Raw genomic sequence first — 26,178 nt, 5'->3', positions numbered from 1 at the left:
ACAGGTTTGATCCCTGGTCCAGGAAGATCCCACATGTTGCAGAGCAACTAAGCCCATGCGCCACAACTACTCAGCCTGCACTCTAGCGCCTGCGTGCCACAGCTACTGGGCCTGCGTGCCCTAGAGCCCATGTGCTGCAACTACTGAGCCCGCATGCCTAGAGCCTGTGCTCTGCAACAAGAGAAGCCACTGCAATGAGAAGCCCACGTACCGCAACGAGAAGCCCGCGTACCGCAACGAAGAGTAGCCCCCACTCACTGCAACTAGAGAAAGCCCGTGCCCAGTAATGAAGACCCAACATGGCATAAATAAGAAAGAAAGAAAGAGAGAGAAAGAAAAGAAAGATAGAAAGAAAGAAAAGAAAGAAAGAAGGAAAGAAAGAGAAAGGAAGAAAGGAAGAGAAATGAAGAAAGGAAGAGAAAGGAAGGAAGGAAGAAGCCCAGAGACAGGTGTTAGAGATTCACAAATGCAGCTTGGCCAGATAGTGGATAGTGAGTGGTCTTGGCCTCATTTGAATAATTCTGAAGGATCTGGGAGCTCTTGTTGGAGACAAGGCACTGGCCACAAAATACAGTGTTAGCTGGTCTTGGAGGCATGAGACGTGAGCTGGTTCAGAGATACTTTGGAGGCTGAGGTTGGACAGAACATTGAAGTGTGGTCAGAGCCTAGAAGGAGAATAGTCCTGGGTTATCTTCCATCCAAATACTGTTGAATCAAAAGACAGATCTGTGAAGGCTGTCAAATGAACCATCTCATTTAATTTTTATCCATTGACTTGCCTCTCTATATCTCACTTTGAGTAATCAGATATAGCTGCCAATCTCAAACCTTCTCTTCAACTGTGTCTAATCCGTCATTTAACCAATTTTATTTTCCATTTCTTTTGTTTTAATTGACTCTTCTTTTAATCTGCCTAGTCATTCCCCCTTCTTTATTGGCCCAAAGTATAGTAATACAAGTTATAGTGCAATTTTTGGCACCCACCCTCAGGACAGCCCTTTCTCTCCCCTTTGCTTACCATTTACTATTCCTAGATTTAGTTTTAATTCACTTGGGGGGAGGCTGAAAGGAGGTGGGACTTTTCAAGAACAAAAAAATCCATAAAGGTATGTTATATCTAGAGTATAGTTGGGTTTTTAAATTTAATTAATTAATTAATTAATTTATTTTTGGCTGCATTGGGTCTTTGTTGCTGCGCGCAGGCTTTCTGTAGTTGTGGCGAGCGGGGGCTGCTCTTCGTTGTGGTGCATGGGCTTCTCATTGCGGTGGCTTCCCTTGTTGTGGAGCTCCGGCTCTAGGTGTGCAGGCTTCAGTAGTTGTGGCTCGCAGGCTCTGGAGCGCAGGCTCAGTAGTTGTGGCACACAGGCTTAGTTGCTCCGCAGCATGTGGGATCTTCCCGGACCAGGAATTGAACCCATGTCCCCTGCACTGGCAGGCGGATTCTTAACCACTGTGCCACCGAGGAAGCCCTGGGGTTTTTAAAAAATCATTTACTCTACCTTACTGATAGAAGTAGAATTCTCTGGGCCCCTTCATATCCTCAAGGACTGATAAACTCTTAAAATTCCAGTATTTGGAGCAAATGTTTGTTGAATTTAGGCTTACTATTTTATAAAAGGAAGGGAGAGTTGGTATATTCATAGACACATGAAGGTACAGAGAATTACATTTCAGTAGACTAGTGAAAAAGTCTCAAGACCTCCATCATCAACAAGAGGCCTGGAAATAGCAGATGTTCAACCCTAAACCTTGACACTGGGTACCTGAGTCCTATCAGTGGCACCCCATTGTTTTTAGACAGTGAAATCTTCAATGCAGCTCAAAGCCATGCGAAGTCCGGCCCCACAATCAACTCATACTATTCTCTCTTTCTCATTGCCTCCCCCCGCCTCCCTCCCCCTCTTTTAAAAGAGAGTTTATTTTTTAGAGAAATTTTGGGTTTACAGAAAGTTCACAAGATAGTATGTGTAGTTCCTAAACACTTCCTCTTCCCCAGAGTTTCCCCTATTCTTAACTTCTTGTATTAGTGTGGTACATTTTGTAACTGGTAAGTCAATATTGCTACTTATTATTTTTTTTTAATTAATTAATTTTGGGCTGCGTTGCATCTTCGTTGCTGTGCACGGGCTTTCTCTAGTTGTGGCAAGAGGGGTCTACTCTTTGTTGTGGTGCGCAGGCTTCTCTTTGCAGTGGCTTCTCTTGTTGCGGAGCATGGGCTCTAAGCATGCGGGCTTCAGTAGTTGTGGCACTCGGGCTCGGTAGTTGTGGCTGTCAGGCTCAGTAGTTGTGGCACACGGGCTTAGTTGCTCTGCGGCATGTGGGATCTTCCCGGACCAGGGCTCGAACCCATGTCCCCTGCATTGGCAGGTGGATTCTTAACCACTGCGCCACCAGGGAAGTCCCAATATTGCTACTTATTATTAAAGTCCCTAGTTCACTTTGGTGTTCACTGCTTGTGTTGTACAGTTCTGTGGGGTTTCACAAGTGCATAATGTCATGTATCTAACATTACATTATCATATAGTCTGATCACCCTAAAAATTCCATGCCCCAACTTTTCACTCCTTCCCCCATCTCTGTTCCCCACTCCAAACTCCTGGCAACCACTGTTCTTTTTACTATCTCTGTAGTTGTACCTTTTCTAGAAGTCATATAGTTAGAATCGTACAATATGTAGCCTTTTCAGACTGGCTTCTTTCACTTAGCAATGTGAATTTGAGGTTCTCCCATGTCTTTTTGTGGTTTGGTATTTCATTTGTTTTTATCATTGAATAATATTCCAATGTATGGATGTTCCACAGGCTGTTCACCGACCAGAGGAGCTCTTGATTGCTTCCAGTTTTGACAATCATAAATGAAGCCACTGTATACATTCGTGTGCAGAATTTTCTGTGGACATAAGTTTTCATCTCACTTGGGTAAATATGTAGGAATGTGATTGCTGGATCATATGATAAGACAAAGTTTACTTTTGTAAGAAACTACCAAACTGTCTTCCAAAGTGGCTGTACTATTTTGCATTTCTACCAGCAATGACTGAGAGTTCCTTTGTTTCCATACTCTCACCAGCATTTGATATTGTTAGTGCTGCAGATTTTAACCATTCTAATACATGTGTAGCAGTTCTCTTGTCTATTTTTTAATTGGATTGTTATTGTTCAGTTTTTAAGAGTTCTTCATACATTTTGGAATGTACAAGTCTTTTATCAAGTGTGTGTTTCACAAACATTTTCTCCCAGTCTGTAGCTTGCCTTTTCATTTCATTTATAGTGTCTTTTGCAGAGGAGGAGTTATTCGTTTTAACCTATTTTTTCTTTCATGGATGATGCTTTTGGTGTTGTATCTAAAAACTCATCACCAAGCCCAAGTCGCCTAGATTTTGGCTTGTGTTAGCGTCAAGAAATTTTAGAGTTTTGTGTTTTACATTTAGCCTATGACCTATTTTTAGTTAATTTTTGTGAAAGCTGTAAGGTCTGGATTAATTTTTTTGCATGTGGATGTCCAGTTTGAACATCCGTTGAAAAGGCTATCCTTTCTTCATTGAATGGCCTTTGTTCTTTTGCCAAAGATCAATTGGCTGTATTTATGTGGTTCTACCTCTGGGCTCTTTATTCTGTTCCATTGATCTGTTAGTCTATACTTTTGGCAATACCACACTGTCTTGATTACTGTACTTTATAGTAAGACTTGAAGTCAGGTAATGTAAGCCTGCTGATGGTGCTTTTCTTGTTTTGTATTATGTTGGCCATTCTGGGTCTTTTGCCTTTCCATATAAACTTTAGAATCAGTTTGTCTATATCCAAAAATAACTTGCTGGGATTTTGACTGAGATTGCATTGGAATCTATGGATCAATGCATATTGTGCCATCCTGACAATATTGAGTCTTCCTATTCATGAACATGGATTATGTCTCCATTCATTTAGGTCATCTTTGATTTGTTTAATCAGTTTTGTAGTTTTTCTCAGATCCTGTACATATTTTGTGACATACCTAATTATTTTATTTTTGGGCTATTAATGTAAATGTCATTATATTTTAAATTTCACATTCCAATTGTTTATTGCTGGTATATAGCAAAGGAATTGATTTTTTAAAATTTATTTATTTTATTTTTGGCTGCGTTGGGTATTCGTTGCTGCACACGGGCTTTCTCTAATTGCAGTGAGCAGGGGCTACTCTTCGTTGCAGTGCACGGGCTTCTCGTTGCGGTGGCTTGTTGCAGAGCACGGGCTCTAGGCATACGGGCTTCAGTAGTTGTGGCACACAAGCTCAGTAGTTGTGGCTCTTGGGCTCTAGAGCACAGGCTCAGTAGTTGTGGCGCAAGGGCTTAGTTGCTCCATGGCATGTGGGAATCTTCCCAGACCAGGTCTTGAACCCATGTCCCCTGCACTGGCAGGCGGATTCTTAACCACTGCACCACCAGGGAAGTCCCAAAGCAATTGATTTTTGTGTATTAACCTTGTATCCTGAAACCTTAATACAGTGGCTTATTAGTTCAGGAGTTTTTTGTTCATCTTTGGGATTTTCTACAACAATAATCATGTAACTGGGAACAAAATCAGTTTTATTTCTTCCTTCCCAACCTACCTGTATACCTTTTACTGTTATATTGCATTAGCTAGAACTTCCAGTATGATGTGGGATAGACGTAATGAGAGATCCTTGCCTTGTTCCTGATCTTAGGAAGAAATCATCTAGTTTCTAAACATTGAGCACAGTGTTAACTGTAGACTTTTATAGATTTTGTGTGTATGTCATGTTGAGGAAGTTCCCCTGTATTCTAGTTTGCTGAATGTTTATCATGAATATGTCTTGGATTTTGTCAAATGCTTTTTCTGCATCTTTTGATATGATCATATGACTTCCTTAGCCTGTTGCTATGATTACATTAATTGAACCAGCTTTGCATACCTGGGATAAATCCCACTTGGTCATGGTGTATAATTTTTTACTATATTGCTGAATTCTATTTGCTAACACTTCGTTAAGAATTTTTCTATCTCTAATCATGAGAGATATTGGTCTGAAGTTCTGTTTGTGTTTTTACTGTCTTTGGCTTTGGTATCAAGGTAATAAAACAAATTGGGAAGTTTTCCCTCCTCTCTCCTATTTCAGGAAGAGTTTGTATAGTCATGTTAATTCTTCTTTAAACAGCTGGTAGAATTCTCCAATAAAACCATGTAGGTGTGAAGATTGCTTTGTGAGAGTTACAAAATTACAAACTCAATTTCCATAATAGTTATATGGTTATTCAAATTATACATTTTATATTTGATGAGTTGTAGTAGTTTGTACTTTTTGAGGAATTGATCCATATAATCAAAGTTGTCAGATATATGTGTAGAGTTGTTTGTGGTATTCCATTATTATATTTTTAATGTCTGCAGGGTCTATAGTAATATCCCTTATTTTATTTTTGATGTTAGTAACTTGAGTCTTCTCTATTTTTCCCTTTCAGTCTTGTGAGAGGTTTGTCAATTTGATTGAACATTTCAAAGCTTTTTGTTTCATTTGTGTTTCTCAATTAACTTTTTTCTGTCCCATTCATTTCAGCTCTTTATTTTTGCATTCTGCTTGAGTTTATTTTGCTTTTTCCCCCCTAGTTTCTTGAGGTAGTAGCCTTGATTTGTGATCTTTCCTCTTTTTAATTGAAATATAATTGGTTTCAGGTGTACAGCAGTGGTTCATATATATATATATATATATATATTTTTTTTTTTAGATTATTTTCCCTTATTGGTTATTACAAAATATTGAGTATAGTTCTCTGTGCTATACAGTAGGTCCTTGTTGGTTATCTGTTTTATATACAGTAGTGTGTATATATTTTCACTTTCATTCTGTTAAACATATATCTTAAAATTTCCCTTGAGACTTAACCCATGAATTATTTAGAAGTGTGTTGTTTAGTTTCTAAGTGTTTGGAAATTTTCCTTTTAGCTTTCTGTTATTGATTTCTAATTGATTCCATTGTGGCCAGAGGACACATTTTATATTATTTCAATTCTTTTCAATTTGTTGAGGTTTGTTTTATAGCTTAGGAATGGTCTATCTTGACATATATTCCCCAGGTACTTGAAAAGATTGTGCATTCTGTCATTGTTGAGTGGAGTGTTTTTTAAGTGTTTAGATCACATTGATTGATTGATGGGATGATGTTGAGTTCTATATCCTTGTTTCTTTGTGTTTTTTGGCCGCACCACATGGCTTGTGGGATCTTAGTTCACTGACCAGGGATTGAACCCGTGGCCTCAGCATGAAAGTGCAGAGTCCTAACAATTGGACCGCTAGGGAATTCCCTTTGCTGATTTTCTATCAAATTGTTCTATCAATTGTTGAGAGAGGGATGTTGAAGTCATTAACTATAATTTTATATTTGTCTGTTTCCATTCATTTCTGTCAGTTTTTGCTTCACATATTTTGCATCCTTATTACTTTGTACATAAAAATTTAAGATTGCTGTCTTCTTAGTGGATTGACCCTTTTATCACTATGAAACATCCCTCCCTATCCCTAAATTTCTTGCTCTAAAGTCTACATTATTTGATACCAATATAGCCACTCCTGCTTTTGATTAATGTTTCAAAGTATATCTTTTATTCCATCCTTTCACTTTCAACCTCCCTTTATCATTATATTTGAAGTGAGTTTCTTACAGATACCATATAGTTCATATAATTGGGTCATATTTTTAATGCACTGCCAATCTCTGTCTTTAATATTTAGTGTCTTGTTATTTAATGTAATTATGATGTATGCATATTTAAGTCTGCCATTATTTTTTATTTTCTGGTTCTCTATGTTTTAACATTTTTCTGTTTTCCTGCCTATCTGTGGGTTAATTGAACTTTTAAAATTCCATTTTGATGTATCTATTGCATTTTTGAGTGTACCTCTTTCTATAGCTTTCAGAGTGGTTGCTCTAGGTATTACCTTATAAGTACATAACTTGTCACTGTCTACTGGCATCAATATTTTACGTTTGAGCAAAGTATAAAAAACTTACGTCTCTTTATGCCCTTGACCCTCCCATTTATAATTGTCTTATTTCCTCTATATACATTGAAAACCACAATAGACAGCTATAATTTTTGCTTCAACAAACGTAATTTAGAAAACTCAAGAAAAATACAGTGTACTGTATTTATCCATATTTTTACTCTTTCTGTTCTTCCTGATGTTTCAAGATTCCTTCTTTTATCATTTCCTTTCTGTTTCAAGAACTTCCTTTAGTCATTCTTTTAGGGCAGGTATGCTGGAAACAAGTTCTCTTAGTTTTCCTTCATCTGAGAATGGCTTGATTTTCCCCCTTCATCCCTGAAGCATATTTTTACTAGATATAGAATTCTGCATTGGCAGTTCTTTTCTTTCAGAATTTGAAAAGTGTTGTGCCACTTCCTTCTGGCCTTCATTGTTCCTGATGAGAAACCAATTGTAATTTTCTTTTACACACATAAAATGAGACATTTATTATGCCAAAGAATGGGCTTTATTTTTCATTTTCCCAAAACACTAAAATAGCACACGGCATAGTAATTTAGCACACAATATAAACTAATATATGCAGTCAAATAATTCTGAAATTGGTTAAGTCTTACTTTGGGACTCCTTAAAAACTTACACTCTTAAGTGCCTTTTATCAAAGTTATCAACGCACAACAAAAGGAGTTAACCCAGAAAAATCTAAGTGAAAGAGATACCTTGACTCCTATAAACTGGAAACCTTCTATAAGGGAAATACTTGATTTGCCTCTCTATAACTGAGCAAGGACAGATAGCCTCAAGCTCCTTTTTATTTCAAATAACACTGCTAGGGTTCCTAATTAGAGAAAGGTTTATCTAAAGGTAAGGTTAATGTTGCAACTTTCACTGTAGGGCCTCCATTTATTGCATTCGAAGTGGAAGGAAAGGCATGTGAGAAGAGAAATCAAATTTTGTTGACCAAAATTATTCTACAAAATGTAGAAATGGGGCTTCCCTGGTGGCGCAGTGGTTGAGAGTCCACCTGCCGATGCAGGGACACGGGTTCGTGCCCCGGTCCGGGAAGATCCCACATGCCACGGAGCGGCTGGGCCCATGAGCCATGGCCGCTGAGCCTGTGCGTCCGGAGCCTGTGCTCTGCAATGGGAGAGGCCACAACAGTGAGAGGCCCACGTACTGCAAAAAAAAAAAAAAATGCAGAAATGGTAACAGCTTACCATCAACTCAGCCTGGCTCAGAGCAAGTACAGAGGGGTTGATTTTACAAATATCTACTTCCATTAGATGGTCAGAGACAGTATCTGGGACCGTAGCCCTTTAGAATGGGTGTTGAAGGCATATTAAATGCTTCATGTTAAATCTTTAGGGTCTAATCTGATATTTATGTAGGATATATCAATATTCTCCTTGAAATGGTTTCCCAATCCTGAATGTCTTTCAAGCACAATTTAAAAGTCAAAAATTTCCTTCCATATCAACCAGCTTTCCATGAATTTGAATTCCACTTACTTTAAGTCTATCTGGTCATACAAACCAAAGCAGGAGCTTCATGGCTGCATGGTTTGCATCCAGACTTAATGCAAAAGAAATCATTTAGGACTTTTAAAATTAATCTATTTTTATTGTTCTGCTTGTACCTTAATTATGACGTAACAGATTTGCAAATTCAAAAGCTTGTAGAGCCAGTAATGCCAGTGTTATCTGCAGATCATTTGAGGTACTTTTTTCACATGAAAGCATTTTCTTGTATTCTGCTGTTTGCTCTGAAAACATGAGCTTTGAATGGTCAGGGAAAACACATTTTGTCTCATCATTCAAAAATATTTGGGGATGTGCTGCAGCAGTGTAGACAGGATGGAATGCAGGCAAGACAGTTCCAACTCAGAGTCTAGCCTCTCCAGAAAAGCACTTGGTGGTTCATCCTCACAAATCCCCATTTCTGACCATTTTTGAGAGGATGGTAGTCCTGACTCCCCAGGCTCTCCTTTGTGGCTCTGTCCTCTGTGGCTCTCAGTGGCAGTGGGCCCTCCTCCCAGCCAGTGCCTCACCTGAGCTTCTCCAGTGCCACAGGACACCCCAGCAAAACACTCTTTTGCAGGAGCAAAGAACAGATCCAGTCTTCCTCTGAACAGCTGCTGAAGCTGAATTTCTTCTTATTGATTCTTGCAAACATGGAAGTGCTTTGTTGCCATCGTGAAGCAAGAAGCTGACCTCACTCAGATCATTTTCATTTCCAGTGTTAACTCCTCATTTTGTGAATTACCATTTACATCAACTGCAAGCTTATTCGTCCTGGAAGTTATATCTGATGGGCAAGGGCTCTCCTGTGTTCTGTTAAGTCTATACAGTATTTTGTCTGAGTCATCACCTGCTCCCTTCTCTTCTGCGAGGCGGATGCTGACTCTCTGATGTCAGGTGTTCTCTGATGCCCCGAGCCTAAGGACACGTCTGTCAGTCCGAGGAAGGCCTTCGATGGATCTCAATATGAACCTGCATGTGGACTTTGAGCGTCATGGAAGCTATGATGAAGACATAGGGGAAGTTGATGCGCAGCCACCAGGCCAGGTCTAAGACGAGCAGTATTTGGGTCAGCCCCTTGCAGAAGACCCCATAGGAGCCGGTGGTGGCCGAGTGTAAGAGCCAGACAGCCCCACAGAGCTGCTGCCATATAGACCCACCACCGTGATGTCTCCTGGCCTCTGCCCTGGCAGGTAAGATGTCATTTCTGACTGCTTTCAATAATTTTTCTTTTTTGGTTCCAGAAGTTCGACTATGATGTGCTTTTGGTGTGGAATTTTTTTAGTTTATCCTGTTTGGAGTTCATTCAGCTTTTTGAATCTATAGGTTTTTATGTCTTTTGATAAATTTGGGAAATTTTTTTAGAAACTATTTCTTTGAACACTTCTTCATCCCACACCATCTTTCTCCTCTCTTCTGGAATTCCAATGATATGAATGTTATATCATATGTTATAGTCTCAGATTTTCCTGAGGCCCTATTTTTTATTATTTTTCAGTCTATTTTTATCATTGTTCAAATTGGCTAATTTCTATGGTTCCATTTTCAAGTTCACTGATTCTTTCCTCTATCCTCTTTATTCTGTTGTTGAGCTCATTCTTGGAGGGTTTTTTTTAAAAATTGTTATTGTATTTTTTTAGTTTTAAAATTTTAAATTGGTTTTTCTTATATATCCTACCTCTTGGTTGAGACTTTCTACTTTCTTGCTGAGACTTTTTCATTTATTTCAAGTGTTCATAATTGTTTGTTGAAGCATTTTTATGATGGCTGCTTTAAAATCCTCGTCAGGTAATTCTAACATTTGTGTCATCACCGTATTGCTGTTTGTTGGTTGCCTTTTGTCACTCAAGTTGAGATCTTCCTGGTTCTTGGTATGATAAGTGACTTTTCATTCAAAGTGATTTTTCATTGAACATTTTGGATATTATGAGAATCTGGGATCTCATTAAATCTTGTGTTTTAGCAGGCCTCCTCTGATACGTTTTTTTTGTTTTGTTTTGGTTTTTCTTTTTGTGGTATGTGGGCCTCACCGCCGTGGCCTCTCCTGTTGCAGAGCACAGGTTCCGGATGCGCAGGCTCAGCGGCCATGGCTCATGGGTCCAGCCGCTCCGCAGCATGTGGGATCCTCCCGGACCGGGGCACGAACCTGCGTCCCCTGCATTGGCAGGCAGACTCCCAACCACTGCACCACCAGGAAAGCCCTGATACCTGTTTTAGCTGGCCTCAGGTACTGTTCCAGCTGGGGAACAAGACACTGCCTCGTTACAGCCAGATGGAGATGGATGTTCAGGTTCTCCTCTCTGCCTCAGTTTACACACAGAGGGGAGGGCTCCTTGTCACTGCTTGGTAGAAATTGGAGTTCAGGCTCCACTGTAGGCTGTGCTGACATAATTCTGGCTAGGAAGGGGAGCACCCTGATGCTCTTCATGTATTCTCCATTGACAATGCAGAATGGTAGATGGAAGTGCATGAATGGCCTCAGTTCTGCTGAGAAGTGGGAAAAAGTTCTGTCAGTTAGGCTTCCTCTGACACTTCCTAGTGGAAGGGGCAGGGCACCTAACAGGAAACGGGAGAGGAGCCATGTTAGCCCAGGTGGAGATAGAAGTCCAGTGTTCGCATGTGTTCTCCACTCACACTGCGTTGGGAGAGACCCCCTTTACCACCTGACCTACTGGAGCATTTTGTTGTAACCTGGAAAGGGTGAAAGTCTAGGCTCTATACATTATCTTTGCTGGTAGGGTCTTAGTTTTGTTGTTGTTTTTGTGTGTTTGGCTTGAATAGAGGGTTTATTACATAAAAGTTTCTGTCTTGTAGGCTGCCCCTTTCCTGGTCCATTGGCTAAAGGGAGTAGGCTTTTCTTGGGCCTTTCTTTATCTGCACTCAGAATTTCCAGGTGGCTGCCTGTTCCAGTAATCACTATAGAATATAAGACCAATAACAAAATCCAGGGAACTTACCACTATATTGTTCCTTGGTTCCCAGGATTCCCCTAGCCAGTCTGCCTTCTCTCTTCCCCCTTTCAGAATTTTATATTTGTTTTATATATCATGTTCATGGTTTTTAGCTGTACTTAGCAGGAAGAATAGGGAAATGTTTGTGTACTCCATGTTTTGGAATAAGAAGTCCTTTCTATTTTAGTGTGATGGTATTGTGGTACAGTCTTTAAAGACATATATTATGTCTGGGGTGAACTTCAAAAAATTGGGGTGGGTAATAGGTAGGAATACGGAGCAAACGAGATTAGCTATGAATTGGTGATTGTTGAAGATGGGTGATAATACATACATGTAGGTTTATTACCCTACTTTATTTTTGTATATGTCTGAAATTCCCCTTAAAAAGAAAACCATTTCCTGACTACCCAGTCTAAGTCATGTTACAAGCTCTTGTCTGTGTTCTCCACTACAGTGTAAACTTGATAACAAGGGCCCAGTCTATCTTGGTCACAATTACAGCTCCAAAGCTTAAAACTGACTGGTATATGGCTAGCATTCTAATTACCATGTTTCCTCAAATATAAGATTCCATAGATTATAAAATACATTTATTTTATTACCATTAAAAAATACTGCAAATTAAATTATGATATACCACCAAGTTTTAGAAGTATTTGGATTCCAGATGCTACAATGTGAAAAAAATGTTTTAGAATTAATGAAATATGATATCTGTGGAATAAATGAATACTCTAAAATACTGCAAGGTCAAGATTCTGATGACAATGCTTCATACATGTTCAAGAGCAGATCAGGGTATATTTTTGAGAGTATTATCAATTCTACAGTGAGTATATTTCTTCCCAAATATTGAAATTTTTTATGCCCAACTTTATAGGTTCTTGTTACAAATCTTAATAGAAAATGCAACACTCTGCCATCGTCTCCCATCTTGTCACCACCAAGGACCCTTTTATTATTTTATCCCCAAGGTTCTCATATTTTGAAATATTTTGATGCCAAGTAAAATTTATTTTTTCCTTGATATCAAGTAAAAGCTAATTTTCATTTTTCATCTATTAAATGTATAGTATTCAAACTGAGGCAATATAATTCCAGCTAAAATAAACATGACCTTCTACCTACCCTGTGTGGACTCACCATAGGGAAAAGTAACATTTCTATTAGGAAATCTACTTTTTAGCGTCCAGTGCCACTTTCTCAGAATCCAAGAACCAAAGATGGCAGGCACTTGAGATGATAGGAATCAAGATGGCAAGAAGCCACATGCCAGCTCCTATATTAAGTCAAGAAAGGGCATTTAGGTAGCCCATCTAAACGTTATAAGTTAGGCCATTTGTTTATACAACTCTCCAACAGAGAAAGTTGTGTAAGGGCATTAAACACTCTGGTGAACTGACATTGTCCAGGGGCCTATTCCAATTTCTAAATTGTTAGCATAAAAGTTCAATTCGTTTTTCTAGGTTGAATTGCAACACAGTAGTGAAAAGAAAATGATATTTGTGGGGTTTTTTGCATCACCCTCTCTCTGTGCCTCAGTTTAGATCTGAGTGCAGAGGACAAGTCATTCATCTTTGCATCCCTGAGCAGACAGTTCAATGGTTGCCCAGAGAAGGCACTTGTGTCTGTGAATATGTGAATGAATGGAAGGATGGTGGTCCTCAGAACCTTCAAGACATCTTCTTATTTGAGCTCTCTTGAGGGAAGATGGAAACTAGGAAAAGGAAATGAACAGGAAACATGACCTCAGGAACCTGGCAAGGAAGAAAAACTAAGGCATCCTGAATTCTCTTTACCTTTGGAAAGTTCCTTATGCCTGTGACCATTTCTACATGCCTAACACCTAATGTGGAATAACAAATCTATATGCAAAAACTTTAACGAAATACCTAAGACACACATTTTTAAAATGAGAGCATAGGGCTTCCCTGGTGGTGCAGTGGTTGGGAATCCGCCTGCCAATGCAGGGGACACAGGTTCACCCTGGTCCAGGAAGATCCCACATGCCACGGAGCAACTAGGCCCGTGCACCAAAACTACTGAGCCTGTGCTCTAGAGCCCATGAGCCACAACTACTGAGCCCGCATGCCACAACTACTGAAGCCCATGCACCTAGAGCCTGTGCTCTGCAACAAGAGAAACCACTGCAGTGAGAAGCCCGCACACTGCAACGAAGAGTAGCCCCCGCTCTCTGCAACTAGAGAAAGCCCGTCTGGAGCAATGAAGATCCAACGGAGCCAAAAATAAATAAATGAAATAAATTAAAAAATAAATAAAATGAGAGTATGTATATTAGGTGGTACCAAGGGGATCAAAATTTCTTTATTCTCTTCCTAGAAAAATCATGTAAACATTAGCACAGATCTCTCCTTATCCCCCAGGTTCAAAATCATCATGACCTGTTAGCCCTACATTTAAAATAAAACAGTCAGGAAAAATAAAACCAGTTATCAGATGAACAGTTTTGGTTGTCTTCTTTGGGAAACCTTGCACTTTAAAGGCTCAGTAGGTCTGTGTGAATCTGGTGAGGAGGGACTAAGGGGACTCCAGTGGGCACGGAGCACAGCAGTGGGTCAGTGGATTCCGGCAGTTTGTTCTAGTAAGTATCACATTAGGACCCACTTCCAGCCCCCAAAGGACAGGATTAAATATTCTGAGCTCATGTTCCAGGAATGGCTGGTCTTTCCCTTCCCTCCAGAAAAAGGACTGGGGCAGATCCATAGGGTTGAGAGGAGGAAGGACACACCTTCTTAACCTTTGTTTGTCTTTAAAACAGACTTCCTAGGATGCACTTCTTCCTTACATCAGAAAAAGCCATGAATATGCAGCCACATGGATTGGAGAAGACAGAAGAAAACAGGTGAGAATCTATGCAATTGCTTCTCTTCCTGTTGAAGTGTTAAAGAATATAATCCAGTGACTTTTTTGTTCCGTCATATTCTTGGAGTGGGGCAACTTAATGCTTGGTTTCCAAAGCAATATATTATTGGCTAAGTACCTGACATAGCAATCCTGGAGCTTGGTTAGATCTTCTTTTCAATCTCACTTTCAAATACCTATCTTCTTGCCTTTAGTGTCCCTTCAACCAGGAAGAAAAGAGGTAAGTCTCAGAGACCATTTAATATACCCCACTGATAACTAGTTATTTATGATGAAGAATAAGCTGTACTACGAACTTGGTAGAGAACAAGAGTGTCAGAACCTTTGCTCTATCAGATTACAAAGTAAGTCTCCTTTCATAATGAACTCCTGGAAGTTGAGATGGTACTCCCTAACGTCTGGGCATCTGTTAGCCCATGGGTAAAACGGGCTAAAATATATAAAGCAATGAGCACAGTCCCTAGTGTACAGTAGGTGCCCCATACATGTTTCTGGTCAACTAAAATAGTTGGCATTTATTAAGGACCAACTGAGTGCCAGACACTATGCTCGTTGCTTTATATACAGTATTTCTTGGTAGGTGCTAATAACCCATTTTCTAAATGAGTTAAGTAAGGCTCAGCAATTCAGTTTATCCAGAGAAGGTTAAAATGTTAGCTGGGGATACAGTTAGCAATTGAACCCAGCTGGCCTGATTTTAAATCTCACGCCCTTTCCATTAGTCCACATTGTTTCCTTAAACTGTTATTATACATTTGAGTGAGCTAGATAGAAAGTGAAAAGCAAGTGAGTTATATTAAAAACCTAAGAATTCTAAACTGAAAATATCCTTTCATGCCTCAGTAGATTAAAGAAGGGAAGGGTAAACAACATGTAATAAAAGAAACCCTAAATGAAAGAGAACAAAAAGGTGCTGTTAAATGTCTTAAAATAGATACAAATGTTAGTTCAGTGTCTGATTTTGTCCCTCCTTTTACAGAGGGCCTTTAGGAACAAAGTAATCATGTTCTCTCCACCACCCTCCCCACCACAAAAAATGGACATTATTTCTCTCTATACATTCCTCATGATTAAACCGTCCCAATTCAAGAATGTACTGGGACAAAGAAGTAGGCAGGCTTTTATTCTTGAAAACCCCTCAATAGAAGAAAGGCAGTCAGGAAGATGGCCTGGTCACCAACCTGTTCAGTACTAAGAGCTGAGTCTTAGTACCTGTATTCTGTAATATTAGGCTGGGGGGTCTTCTTACCTGGACTCAGTGATTTCTCTACCACATGAACCTCCTAAACTGTTCATGCAACATTTTAAAGAACTGTTTACTTAGTCTTGGGGCTAGATAAGAGGGAAAGAATATAGAGATAGATAAAAAGAAATGAAATATACCATGAATGCTTAACCAAAGCATGGAATGGGTTGGGAAGGAAAGAAAAGACTTTAGTACCAGTAGAAATAAAGCCAGACACTTTGGACTCAGAGATGATGAAAAATCTTAAAAAACTTCATCAGTGACAAGTGGCTGCCTTCAGGTGCCAAATTCCACTAACCTCTCAATCTCTATATAAACAAAAAGAGTTGCAGATGCTGGCTAAGGCCCCATTTTTTCCCTGCCAATATTGATACCAGGTGTTTGGACCATCTACTTAAAACTCCTTATTAATAGGATTTGACCACCAATAGCTTTTCCTGACAGTTGACTATAAACTAGAACTTCAACAGTATGGTTTAGAATTACTTTAGAAATATAAATAAGTGCTTCTGTGATTAAACTCTACTCTCAGTTAACACAGAATTGACATTGGCTTTAACTTCTGAGAGACATTATTATTTATGTTTGTTGCCCATTTTAAATGGACACAATTGTAAATAAAGAATTTTAAACAGAGCCCCTAATAAAGCCTAAACCTAATCATTTCCACAATTCCAGTTTTATTTAGATTTTATGTGCTTGCATGTAGACACACTTAAAGAACATATATTTTTTATATATATGAAATATAGATGATATGGGAGTTTGACAAATGATTTGTTAATGAAAATTTATTAACTATATAACCTTTGAGTACTAGGGAAACTTCACTATGTACAGATCACCATGAAGTTCCCAGTTTCTAAACTCTGGTTATATGAATATGCCTCAAGCACCAAGGAACAAACAATAATCCTAATTCAAAAAGAAAGAAAAAAAAACCCCAAGAAACAAAAGATCCTTCAAGCCTCTTGAATCTGTTTGTTTTTTAAACACCATTTGGGAAACACTTTTATTCTACATTTCCTTCCATTTAGGTCAGTTTCCAAAAACAGTATCAATAAAAATTGATCAGGGAAAAAGGACAGACAAACCATTACAGATAAAGGTGATGTCACTAAATAACTTTCTGGAAATTATTCTGCCTTAAATACAAAACTTTTAACGCAGGGGATCTGCATTATGTAACATGTATGAAAAAAAAACCCCAACTCTTAATTTTCAAAAATCAAAAACTCCAACAATGCAATCATAAGAAGAGTAGGGGGTGAAAGGCTCACAGGGAGATCTTTAGCAGACCCAGTTAGTTAAACAGATTCTAGGATTTCACCTTCTTCCCTGGCATCTGCTAGCTGCAGAGGCAATTTGTATAATATACAGGCATCAAAAAAGAGACCTGACAGGCTGAGCACAAACTTTCATGAAATTTCACAAGAAATCTTATGGGCAAAAGAAAGAAAAATCAAAGAATGAAGACTGAAATAGAAAAAAATGGAAACAAAATATGTCTGAATCTATGTTTGTGGAAGGGACTGCATCCTTGCCTACAAATGTGGATTATATACACATTTATATTAAGTCAGTTCATATGTTACACCTGACAGTTCAGAAAGGATGTTTCTCATGAGAGGTGGAAGGAGGTTCTATTCACTTGGATCCTCAGGCCCCAGTCCTTTGTCCTGGCTGGTTGGTGGTCTCCGCACAAGACTCAACAGCTTGGTATATGAATGGATAAAGCTTGATGTCTGGTCCAGGGGTGGAACAGTTTCTACATTCTTCATTGTAATATCGTAGCAACAGCTTATATACTTCTCCTGAAGAGCAGAAAGCCAGACCAATTTGCACATTAAGGTATGTAGATGGGTAAAACTACTACAGAACACTTCAGTTTTATCTTAATCTAAATAATATACTCACATTTGGCTTTTGAAAATAGAGCATGAAGGCTTTATTTTTTAAAAAAAAGCCTGAAAGGCTTTCCTGATATAAAGTTAAAATTTTTTAGAATACCTTAAAGAAACTACTTATTAGTTCATAATTACAGCAGGCTATACATGGTGCATCATCCATGCATTGTTCTGGGAGTTTGTGGCAACTCTAATTTTACATTTAGCTCCCATATAGCAAGGCCTTTCAGGTCCAGCTGAAACAGTAGATGGAGGATGCTGGCATGTCTAATAAACATGACTCAGAGTGAGGCCGCTTAGGTTTTAACTTACCCGCCAATACCTTCCCTCTTTCAGTTTTCTATACACAAAAAAGTAAAAAGTGGACACTAACTCCAACTTCTCGGCCTTAAATTAATAAGCTGACATACTCATTCAAGATTGAGGAGGAAAGTTTGCCAGAAAAAGATTCTGCAAGTGTTGCCCCTCTAAGACCTTGTCGCCCCATCAAAGTCACACTTCCATTTTTTCTTATCCACTATGATCTATCCAGATTTAGCAAGTGCTCCTCCTGGATGGTGTACAATCCATCTAGATACCAAGTGTCAAGACTATCCCCTACTTACCAACAGTCAGTTTCCTTTCAGTAAGGAACGTGTGCATGCTGTAAATGTCTCTCATCAATTCTGAGTCCCCAAAGGTGAAATAAACCACATCTCGCTCAGCTACAGCAGCTGCCAGTATCTGTATTAAGGCTGTAGCAAAGAGAAGAAACACAACTATATTATGACACTTCAAGATACCTTCTGTTCTTTCAACCAGGTAAATATTATAGCTGGTGTCATAGCTTTATCCTGGATTAAAGATTTATAAACCTAATATACACGTTATTAGCAATGGCAAATACAGGATGAATATAAATCATCTAGTTTTGTGACTTAACAGACATGCTGCTGAGAATATCATCAAGCCACAGAATTCCCAAGTAAGTAAGCATCTTTGTGGGAAAACAAAGGAAGGTGCATCTGAGGCAGCACAGTTAAGGCACTGAAGTGGTATTTTTTTTTTCACTTACACTAATCTGGAACTAAAATTTTTGTGTTTGCTTGCTTGATTTAATTATTTTATCTTATACATAGTCATTGTTTTTTTTTCTGTCAAAGGAGTCTCTGTGATTTCCCATGAGCAATATACTTGGGAGGTTCTACTGTTCTCATTAACCCTACAGCAAGCAAGCATTCTCAAAAATGGGTTAGAGAAGACATCCTTATCCCTCCTGCACTCCCACCTCCACCCAATCACTACAGCATGGAGTGAATGTTACTGAAAACATTGGACAGTTAACTCTGGTGTACTGGAAAAGGAAAATCATTGAGAACCACTGTCCCCACAAATCAGAGTTACAAATCACTCAGCCGGGAGTATATTTCCAAAAGTTAAATTCCTTTATAATCTTAATCTCAATAGACAAAATTTATTTTTTTAATTATTTTTAAAAATAAATTTATTTTATGTATTTTGGGCTGCATTGGGTTGCACTGGGTCTTCGTCGCTACGCATGGGCTTTTCTCTAGATGCAGAGAGTGGGGGCTACTCTTTGTTGCTATGTGCAGGCTTCTCACTGTGGTGGCTTCTCTTGTTGCAGAGCACGGGCTCTAGGCGCACAGGCTCAGTAGTTGTGGTGCACGGGCTTAGTTGCTCCATGGCATGTGGGATCTTCCTGGACCCAGGTTCCAATCCGTGTCCCCTGCATTGGCAGGCAGATTCTTAACCACTGCGCCAGGGAAGCCCGACAAAATTTACTTTAAATAACAAAAATGAACAAAGGTACAATAAATGCCCTTTTGCTAGTAACAAATCTTCTCCTTCATACAATGGGAGGTGGGAATCAAACTAAAACACTATGGAGGATAAAATATAGTTTTGATTTTTTGAGAGCATGTTAATATTCTACATATTCAAAACAAAATTAAAACAATAAGAATGGGAATGGGGAGGAACCTGTAGCTGAAAGCAAAGTAAAACAAATGAGCCTAATTTTATTTCAAAAGAATAGCACTACAGGGAAAGGAAAAATGAAAGGATGAAAGTAAGAACTAATCCAAGTAACTTATGAACACAATATTTGACTAATATGCCTTCAGTCTTGGGCAAAGAGGAAAGAATTGCAAACAATTCCTGGACTCTTTTTACTAGATTTGCTTACCACAGTAGTACAGGTGAAGCAATTCTGAAACTATTTTAAAATATATTTCAGGACTGAACAAATGAGTTAATTTGTTGATGTTGCTGGCAGCTGTAGTTCTCAGTATGGAAGAGGGAATACAACACGGAATGGGAAAAGACAAAAAACTCTGTGGTGATTGATAGATTGAAATGGAAGGCACTGGTATGTACTCATGACTTCTAAAATATGTACATTTGTGTGTGTGTGAGTGAGAGAGAGAGAGAGAGAGAGAGAGAGTGAGTGTGTGTGTGTATGTATGTGCATTTCTTAGTTTTGTCTGCTGAAAGGGCCAAAAAGAAGACATCTTAGTAGCAATGAGCACATCTAGTGCCCAGATCTTGGTATCTAATACCATGCCACCTAACAGAGCTGTATTCCTCAGGGAACACCTGATTCCATGGTTAGGACAGGACAGGTACAAGATGAACCCAGAATGTTTTATTATACCAGAAAGTGAAGAAGTGCTCAAAAACAGGAAAACTGATGGATGTTTGTCACAAGAATATAAGAGCCAGTTTGAAGGAGCTCCTACTAGCCAAATCTGGACAAGCTAAGCATCAAAATATTATGTACAGTAATAACTTACAAATCACTGAAAAAATATAAATTCCTGAGTTCACAATGATAATATATAATAAATAGAGAGAAAGAAGGGCTTTTACTCACAGGAGAAAGCCAAAGACTAACTGGGTAAGTCGGGAGGGAGTGCTAGAACGAGATAATCCTCTTTTTGCAACCATCATGGTAAAGACTGAATCAGGCAAAGATCAATAAAGGATGCTAAACCTAAGGGAAATTTTGTCTCAAAGTGTCTTCCTACAGACTACTTAATTAACTACAAGAGAGGAAAAAAACTCTGCAACAGAGGTGGAAAAATCAGATAACACCTTGACTGGGTGACCAAAATTAACATCACTAATGGGGTCAGATGACTACTAAGTGCCTCCAGACACTATCACCTATAGGTATTGCTCTGATCAAGAATGCATACTATGGGCTTCCCTGGTGGCGCAGTGGTTGAGAATCTGCCTGCTAATGCAGGGGACACGGGTTCGAGCCCTGGTGTGGGAGGATCCCACATGCCGCGGAGCAACTAGGCCCGTGAGCCACAACTACTGAGCCTGCGCGTCTGGAGCCTGTGCTCCGCAACAAGAGAGGCCGCGATAGGGAGAGGCCCGCGCACCGCGATGAAGAGTGGCCCCCGCTCACCGCACCTAGAGAAAGCCCTCGCACAGAAACGAAGGCCCAACACAGCAAATAAATAAATAAATAAATAAATAAACTCCTACCCCCAACATCTTAAAAAAAAAAAAAGAATGCATACTATAACCCTAATTATGAGGGAACAGCAGATAAACTCAAGGAATGTTGTATTTTTCAAACATGTCAATGTCATAAAAGAAAGACAAAGAAAGGCTGTGGAAATACCCAGATTCAAAAGGAGGCTCAGACATTAACTAAATGCAATACCTGACCCTGGACCCTGTATTGGAGGGCAAAATGGCTACAACGGGTTTGATTAGGGCACCTGATAAAACTGCAACAGGGATGAGAAGATTAAAATATTATATCAGTGTACATTTATGAATTTATAACTGTAATGTGTTTATATAAGAGAATAGGAAAAACACACTTAAGTATTTAGCAAAGGGGGTATAATGTATGTAACTTAAGCTCAAATCATTCAGAAAAAAATTGTATATAATACACAAGCATATATGTACATAAACATACACAGAGTTGTTTAACTTTTTGTAACTTTTTGTAAATTTGAAGTTATTTTCAAATAAAAAGTTTAAAAATTATGTAGGAAGGAAAAATATTTTTAAGATGAACTAGTAAATTTGATATAGCTGAGTATCTCCAAATTTGGGAAACAATGTAAGACATTAGAATACATGTGATATTCTAAAATACCAAAGTATTTCCTAATTTCCAAACTAATATTTATTGAGTATCCCCAACATGTGAGGTACCATGACTAGGCCTCATTAATCTTGGAGTGTTGAAAGTAATTATCTCAAAATAGAGATACGTTTTAATTAAAACCACTCAACCAACTTGTACATACATTAAAGCTTCAGTGCACTCAATTTTAAAAGGTTCCTAATTAACCTAAACTACATATAAAAAGGGAAACCAATGAATCGTCATCTTCTTCTACCAGAGGTATCATTTTTTTATCTTTTGGTTTGAATGAAATTTGGCTTTAAGTATTTCCTATTTAAGAGACAGAGAGGAGAGAGAGACCCAAAGAAAAGTCCTTTTAGTCCTACTTCGTCCTTACATACAGAAATACTAGATCACTGGTCATTTGCCATTTATGAAATAAAATATTAATAAAAACATTTAAAATGTATCTCCCTATAGAGTTTAAGTTTTAAATGCTTCACAGGCCACTTTGTCCCTGTGGATAGGCTCCTGGAGCTAAGCTTGACAGATCTACCAAAAAAGAGCCTGGATCCTAATAAGAGAACCAGTTCATATTACATTCTTGATTTCACATCCATTTCTGTTTGGGTACACATGGTAACAAAAGCTGGGACTGGAGACTGAAGACCTGAACTCAGGCCTTGCCCGTCTGCTAGCTATCTAAGCTCTATGACTTTGGCCAAGTCACTTAACTCTCCTGCCTGCATTTTCGCCATCTGTGCAATGAAGAAGTTGAATCAGATAATCCCTAAAGACTCTTTCAGAGTATAATTCCATAATCTGTTATAACTTTTCTCCTTGCATTGGATATTAGACTATAAATACACAAAGGAAATTTTCAGAAATTTAAATTAATCTTGACCTTAAATACATCAGTAATCACTAACAAAAGATCATTTTAAACAGAACTGTCTTCAGGCCTCACTACATCCCCAAGATCTTTGCACATCTAGACAATTATGTCTCGCAATTTAAGTGAACTCTCCTGTTATCACAATTTAGATGAGAATAAATCACAAATCTAATAGGGTGTATGGACTGACTCCAAGTATGATATAAAACCATCAAATTCTAACTTCAAGCACAACTAGGTGCCAAAATAATCACTTAAATTAACCTGCAGGGAGCTTGGTTTTAATTTTCTTTTTGGCATCAATGTTAAGCTGTGAAAATTCTTCAAATAAATATGAATAATGTCAAAAAACAATTCACAGTGTCCTCTTGTAACAAATGAACCAAACAAAAAATGAGTAAAACCATGGATACTTTATACCACAGGTATGGTCTGAGGCCATTAGCATGTAACATTAGTAACAACTGCTAACACTGAGCTCTATACTGTAGCATGCTGAACGTTCTAGCAGCTTTTTTTAAAGGACAAACTCAAGATTCACAAGGATTAACTCACTTAATCCTTACAAAAACTGAATAAACGTTAGTATTATTTCCATTTTGAAAATCAGGAAATAAAGGCACCAAAAGATTAATTAACCTGTCTAAGGTCACAAAGCCAGAAAGCGGTGGAGCTGAAATTTCTATTTGTCAAATACAAATTCATTAAGCTTATTTTATTTGCAAGTCACTATTAGGTAGTGAAGGTAGGGAATGGGGATAGAAAAGAAAATGCACAGGACTGCATCAAGATAGCTTCAAATTATGGTAAGCTAGCAATGGCATAATCTTTCACAAGTCAGATAACACAGTATGGAGAGGTACAAAAAATAAACACTGAGGATGTGCAATGAGAAATTGACAAAAACACAACAGAAAGAACTTTAGAGCACCACTTGATTCCTTCGGAAAGCAGGCAGACAAAACTAGAAAAATATAGGGTCTGATCTAATAGGTATAGAATCTAACAAAGTATAAATTCTATACCCTTCAGAGACGTCTTTTCAAGTGCCAACATAATATATACAACAATTACGTTAGGCCACAAGTAAAAGCCCAAAAAACTCTTAAAAAGTAGAGATAATTTTATCTATACTCTGATTACAATGCAATAAAATTAGAAATAAGAGATGAAACAAACATAATTTGCTTTAAAAACTATTTAGAAATGGTTTCAAGTTATCTCCTAAAAATCTCATGGGTGCCTGGTGGTACACTTAGGGGGCAGGAGCCCACTCAACAGTCTCTACTGAGATGGGATAAATAATGCTGCAAAAAACAAACAAAAAAAGCAAAAAACAGTGCTTCTACTCCATCTAACAATGAGAAAAGGCCAAGTAATCTACAGAATCATAACTTTTCCTGAGTCTACCAGAGAGCTGAGTTTTCAGGGCAACCAAAGTACAACAAGCTCTACCAAGAAGAGACAAAACACATGAACTATTATCTTGAAAGAACACAGGAGAAAGAGGTAGCTACCATAGAAATGGGTGAGAATAAAATTTTGAAAGCCAAGTGTGAACTGGAGGTGGGGGTTAGTGTCACTTTGTAATAGCTATGAGCCCCAGAAAGGAGAATTCACATTCACTCAAAAGCTCTTTTCCACGGGCCTCCAGAGGGTCCTCAGAAAGATGAGGGGCCAGGCAGGAGGACAGAGAGAGCCCCTTTGGTTCCACAAGCCTGCAGGAGGTAACTGGCTGCTGCTGGAGGACAGGCATCAAGCCCCTCTTCCCTATGTCCCTTCTTTCCTACCCTTTGGCTCATAGGGCCATTGGCTGTCTGGGGCAGAAAGCTGTTAATCAATGTCTGTTGAATGAATGAATATATGAAAAATATTCTCTTACTAGTTGTTAGCATAACGTACAATGAAAGCCATTCAAAATTAAATTGTTACAAACTGAAAAACTCATGCACAGTTAGGCAACAAGCATGTTAAAAAATATTTAGCCTTATTTCTAATAAAAGAAATGTAAGTTTAAGGGTTTATTATATGCCCATGTTCTCCCTCCATGAAGTTTTTTGTTTGCTTGTTTTAACTGTCCTTCCTCCCTTCTTTCTTATAGGGTAGGGATAGCATCTGATGGTTCAGATGAGTCTTCCTGAAACATTACTAAGACCTAGGGACAGATAAAGATGGCCAGTTCAGAGAAGTTAATATTGGCCCTGTCTTTATCTGCTCTCAAAGGGTTTTTGTTTACCAACTTTATTTAATCTATCAATACTTTGAACTGGACCATAGCTTCTGATTCTTCTCTGTGCACCCGCTCTGCCTCTCTAATGTTGGTTCATCAGCGAACATCTCTTTCTTAATGCTCTCTTCTCTTGGAAATTAATCTAGGATTTAAATGCTCCCTTGCTCATATATGCTATGTGGCTAATGAGAAAGTGGGCTTATAAAAGAGGGGTTTTTATACAGTTCCTACGGCTGACTCTTTTTTTTATACAATCAGAATATAATTGACATATAGCATTATATTCATTTCAGGTGTACAACATAATTAGATATTTGTATATATTGCAAAATGATCACCACAATAAATCTAGTTAACATCCACCACCACACATAGCTACATATTTTTTGTGATGAGAACTTGCAAGATTTACTCTTTTAGCAACTTTCAAATATACAATACAGTATTATTAACTATAGTCACCATGCTGCACATTACATCCCCACGATTTATTCATTTTATAACTGAAGTCTGTACCTTTTGACCTCTTTCACACATTTTGTGCACTCTCCATCCTATACCTCTGGCAACCACTGATCTGTTCTGTGTATCTATGAGCTCTTTTTTTTTTTTTTTAAGGTTCCACATATAAGTGAGATCATATGGTATCTATCTCACTTAGCATCATTCTTTCAAGGTCATCCATGTGGTTGAGAACATTTTTAATAAGATTTTTTAAAATTACAAAAACAATAACGGATTTGATGCAATCTCTTTCAAAATATCAATGGCATTTTTCACAGAAATAAAATAATTCTAAAATTTGTATGGAAACACAAAAGACCCTAAATAGCCAAAGCAATTTTTTTTTTTTTTGCTGTACACGGGCCTCACACTGTTGTGGCCTCTCCCGTTGCGGAGCACAGGTTCCGGACGCGCAGGCTCAGTGGCCATGGCTCACGGGCCTAGCCGCTCCACGGCATGTGGGATCTTCCCGGACCGGGACACAAACCCGTGTCCCCTGCATCGGCAGGTGAACTCTCAACTACTGCACCACCAGGGAAGCCCGCCAAAGCAATTTTTGGCAAAGAATAACAAAGCTGGACAAATCACACTCCCTGATTTCAAACTCTACTACAGAGCTACAGTAGTCAATACAGCATGGTACTGGAACAAAAACACACACACAGATCAATGGAACTGAATAGAGAGCCCAGAAATGAACCCATATTTATATGGGCAATTAATCTATAACAAAGGAGGCAAGAATACACAATGGGGAAAAGACAGCCTCTTCAATAAATGATGTTGGGAAAACTGGACAGCTACATGCGAAAGAATTAAACTGGACCACTTTCACATACCATATACAAAAATAAATTCAAAATGGATTAAAAGTAACACCTAGGGCTTCCCTGGTGGCGCAGTGGTTGAGAGTCCGCCTGCCGATGCAGGCGACATGGGTTCGTGCCCTGGTCCGGGAGGAT

The 26,178-nt window shown here is 38.6% G+C and overlaps 2 protein-coding genes across 3 annotated transcripts in view; both read right to left on the bottom strand.

The window, feature by feature from the left end:
* Positions 1-7,495: 7,495 nt before the first annotated feature.
* FAM220A (family with sequence similarity 220 member A) lies at positions 7,496-9,651 on the bottom strand. Its single transcript, XM_060033471.1, is given in 3 exon segments — positions 7,496-8,818; positions 8,821-9,132; positions 9,474-9,651. Coding segments are annotated over 3 exon segments (687 nt in total). The 3' UTR covers positions 7,496-8,621.
* Positions 9,652-13,397: 3,746 nt separating this feature from the next.
* The window catches only part of PARG (poly(ADP-ribose) glycohydrolase), a 116,413-nt gene continuing 103,632 nt past the window's right edge, over positions 13,398-26,178 (bottom strand). For both annotated transcript variants that reach the window (XM_060034647.1, XM_060034646.1), the window contains exons 17-18: positions 18,097-18,225; positions 13,398-17,398 (exon numbers count right to left, since the gene is read on the bottom strand). In XM_060034647.1, the coding sequence (XP_059890630.1) occupies positions 17,244-17,398; positions 18,097-18,225 (284 nt within the window). In that variant the 3' untranslated portion in view covers positions 13,398-17,243. The remainder of the gene's footprint in view (positions 17,399-18,096; positions 18,226-26,178) is intronic.

The sequence above is a fragment of the Delphinus delphis genome, chromosome 16, assembly GCF_949987515.2.
Source record: "Delphinus delphis chromosome 16, mDelDel1.2, whole genome shotgun sequence".
NCBI classification, from domain to species: Eukaryota; Metazoa; Chordata; class Mammalia; order Artiodactyla; family Delphinidae; genus Delphinus; species Delphinus delphis.
The sequence above is the reverse complement of the archived record's forward strand: the minus strand, read 5'-3'. Positions and strand labels throughout refer to the sequence as shown.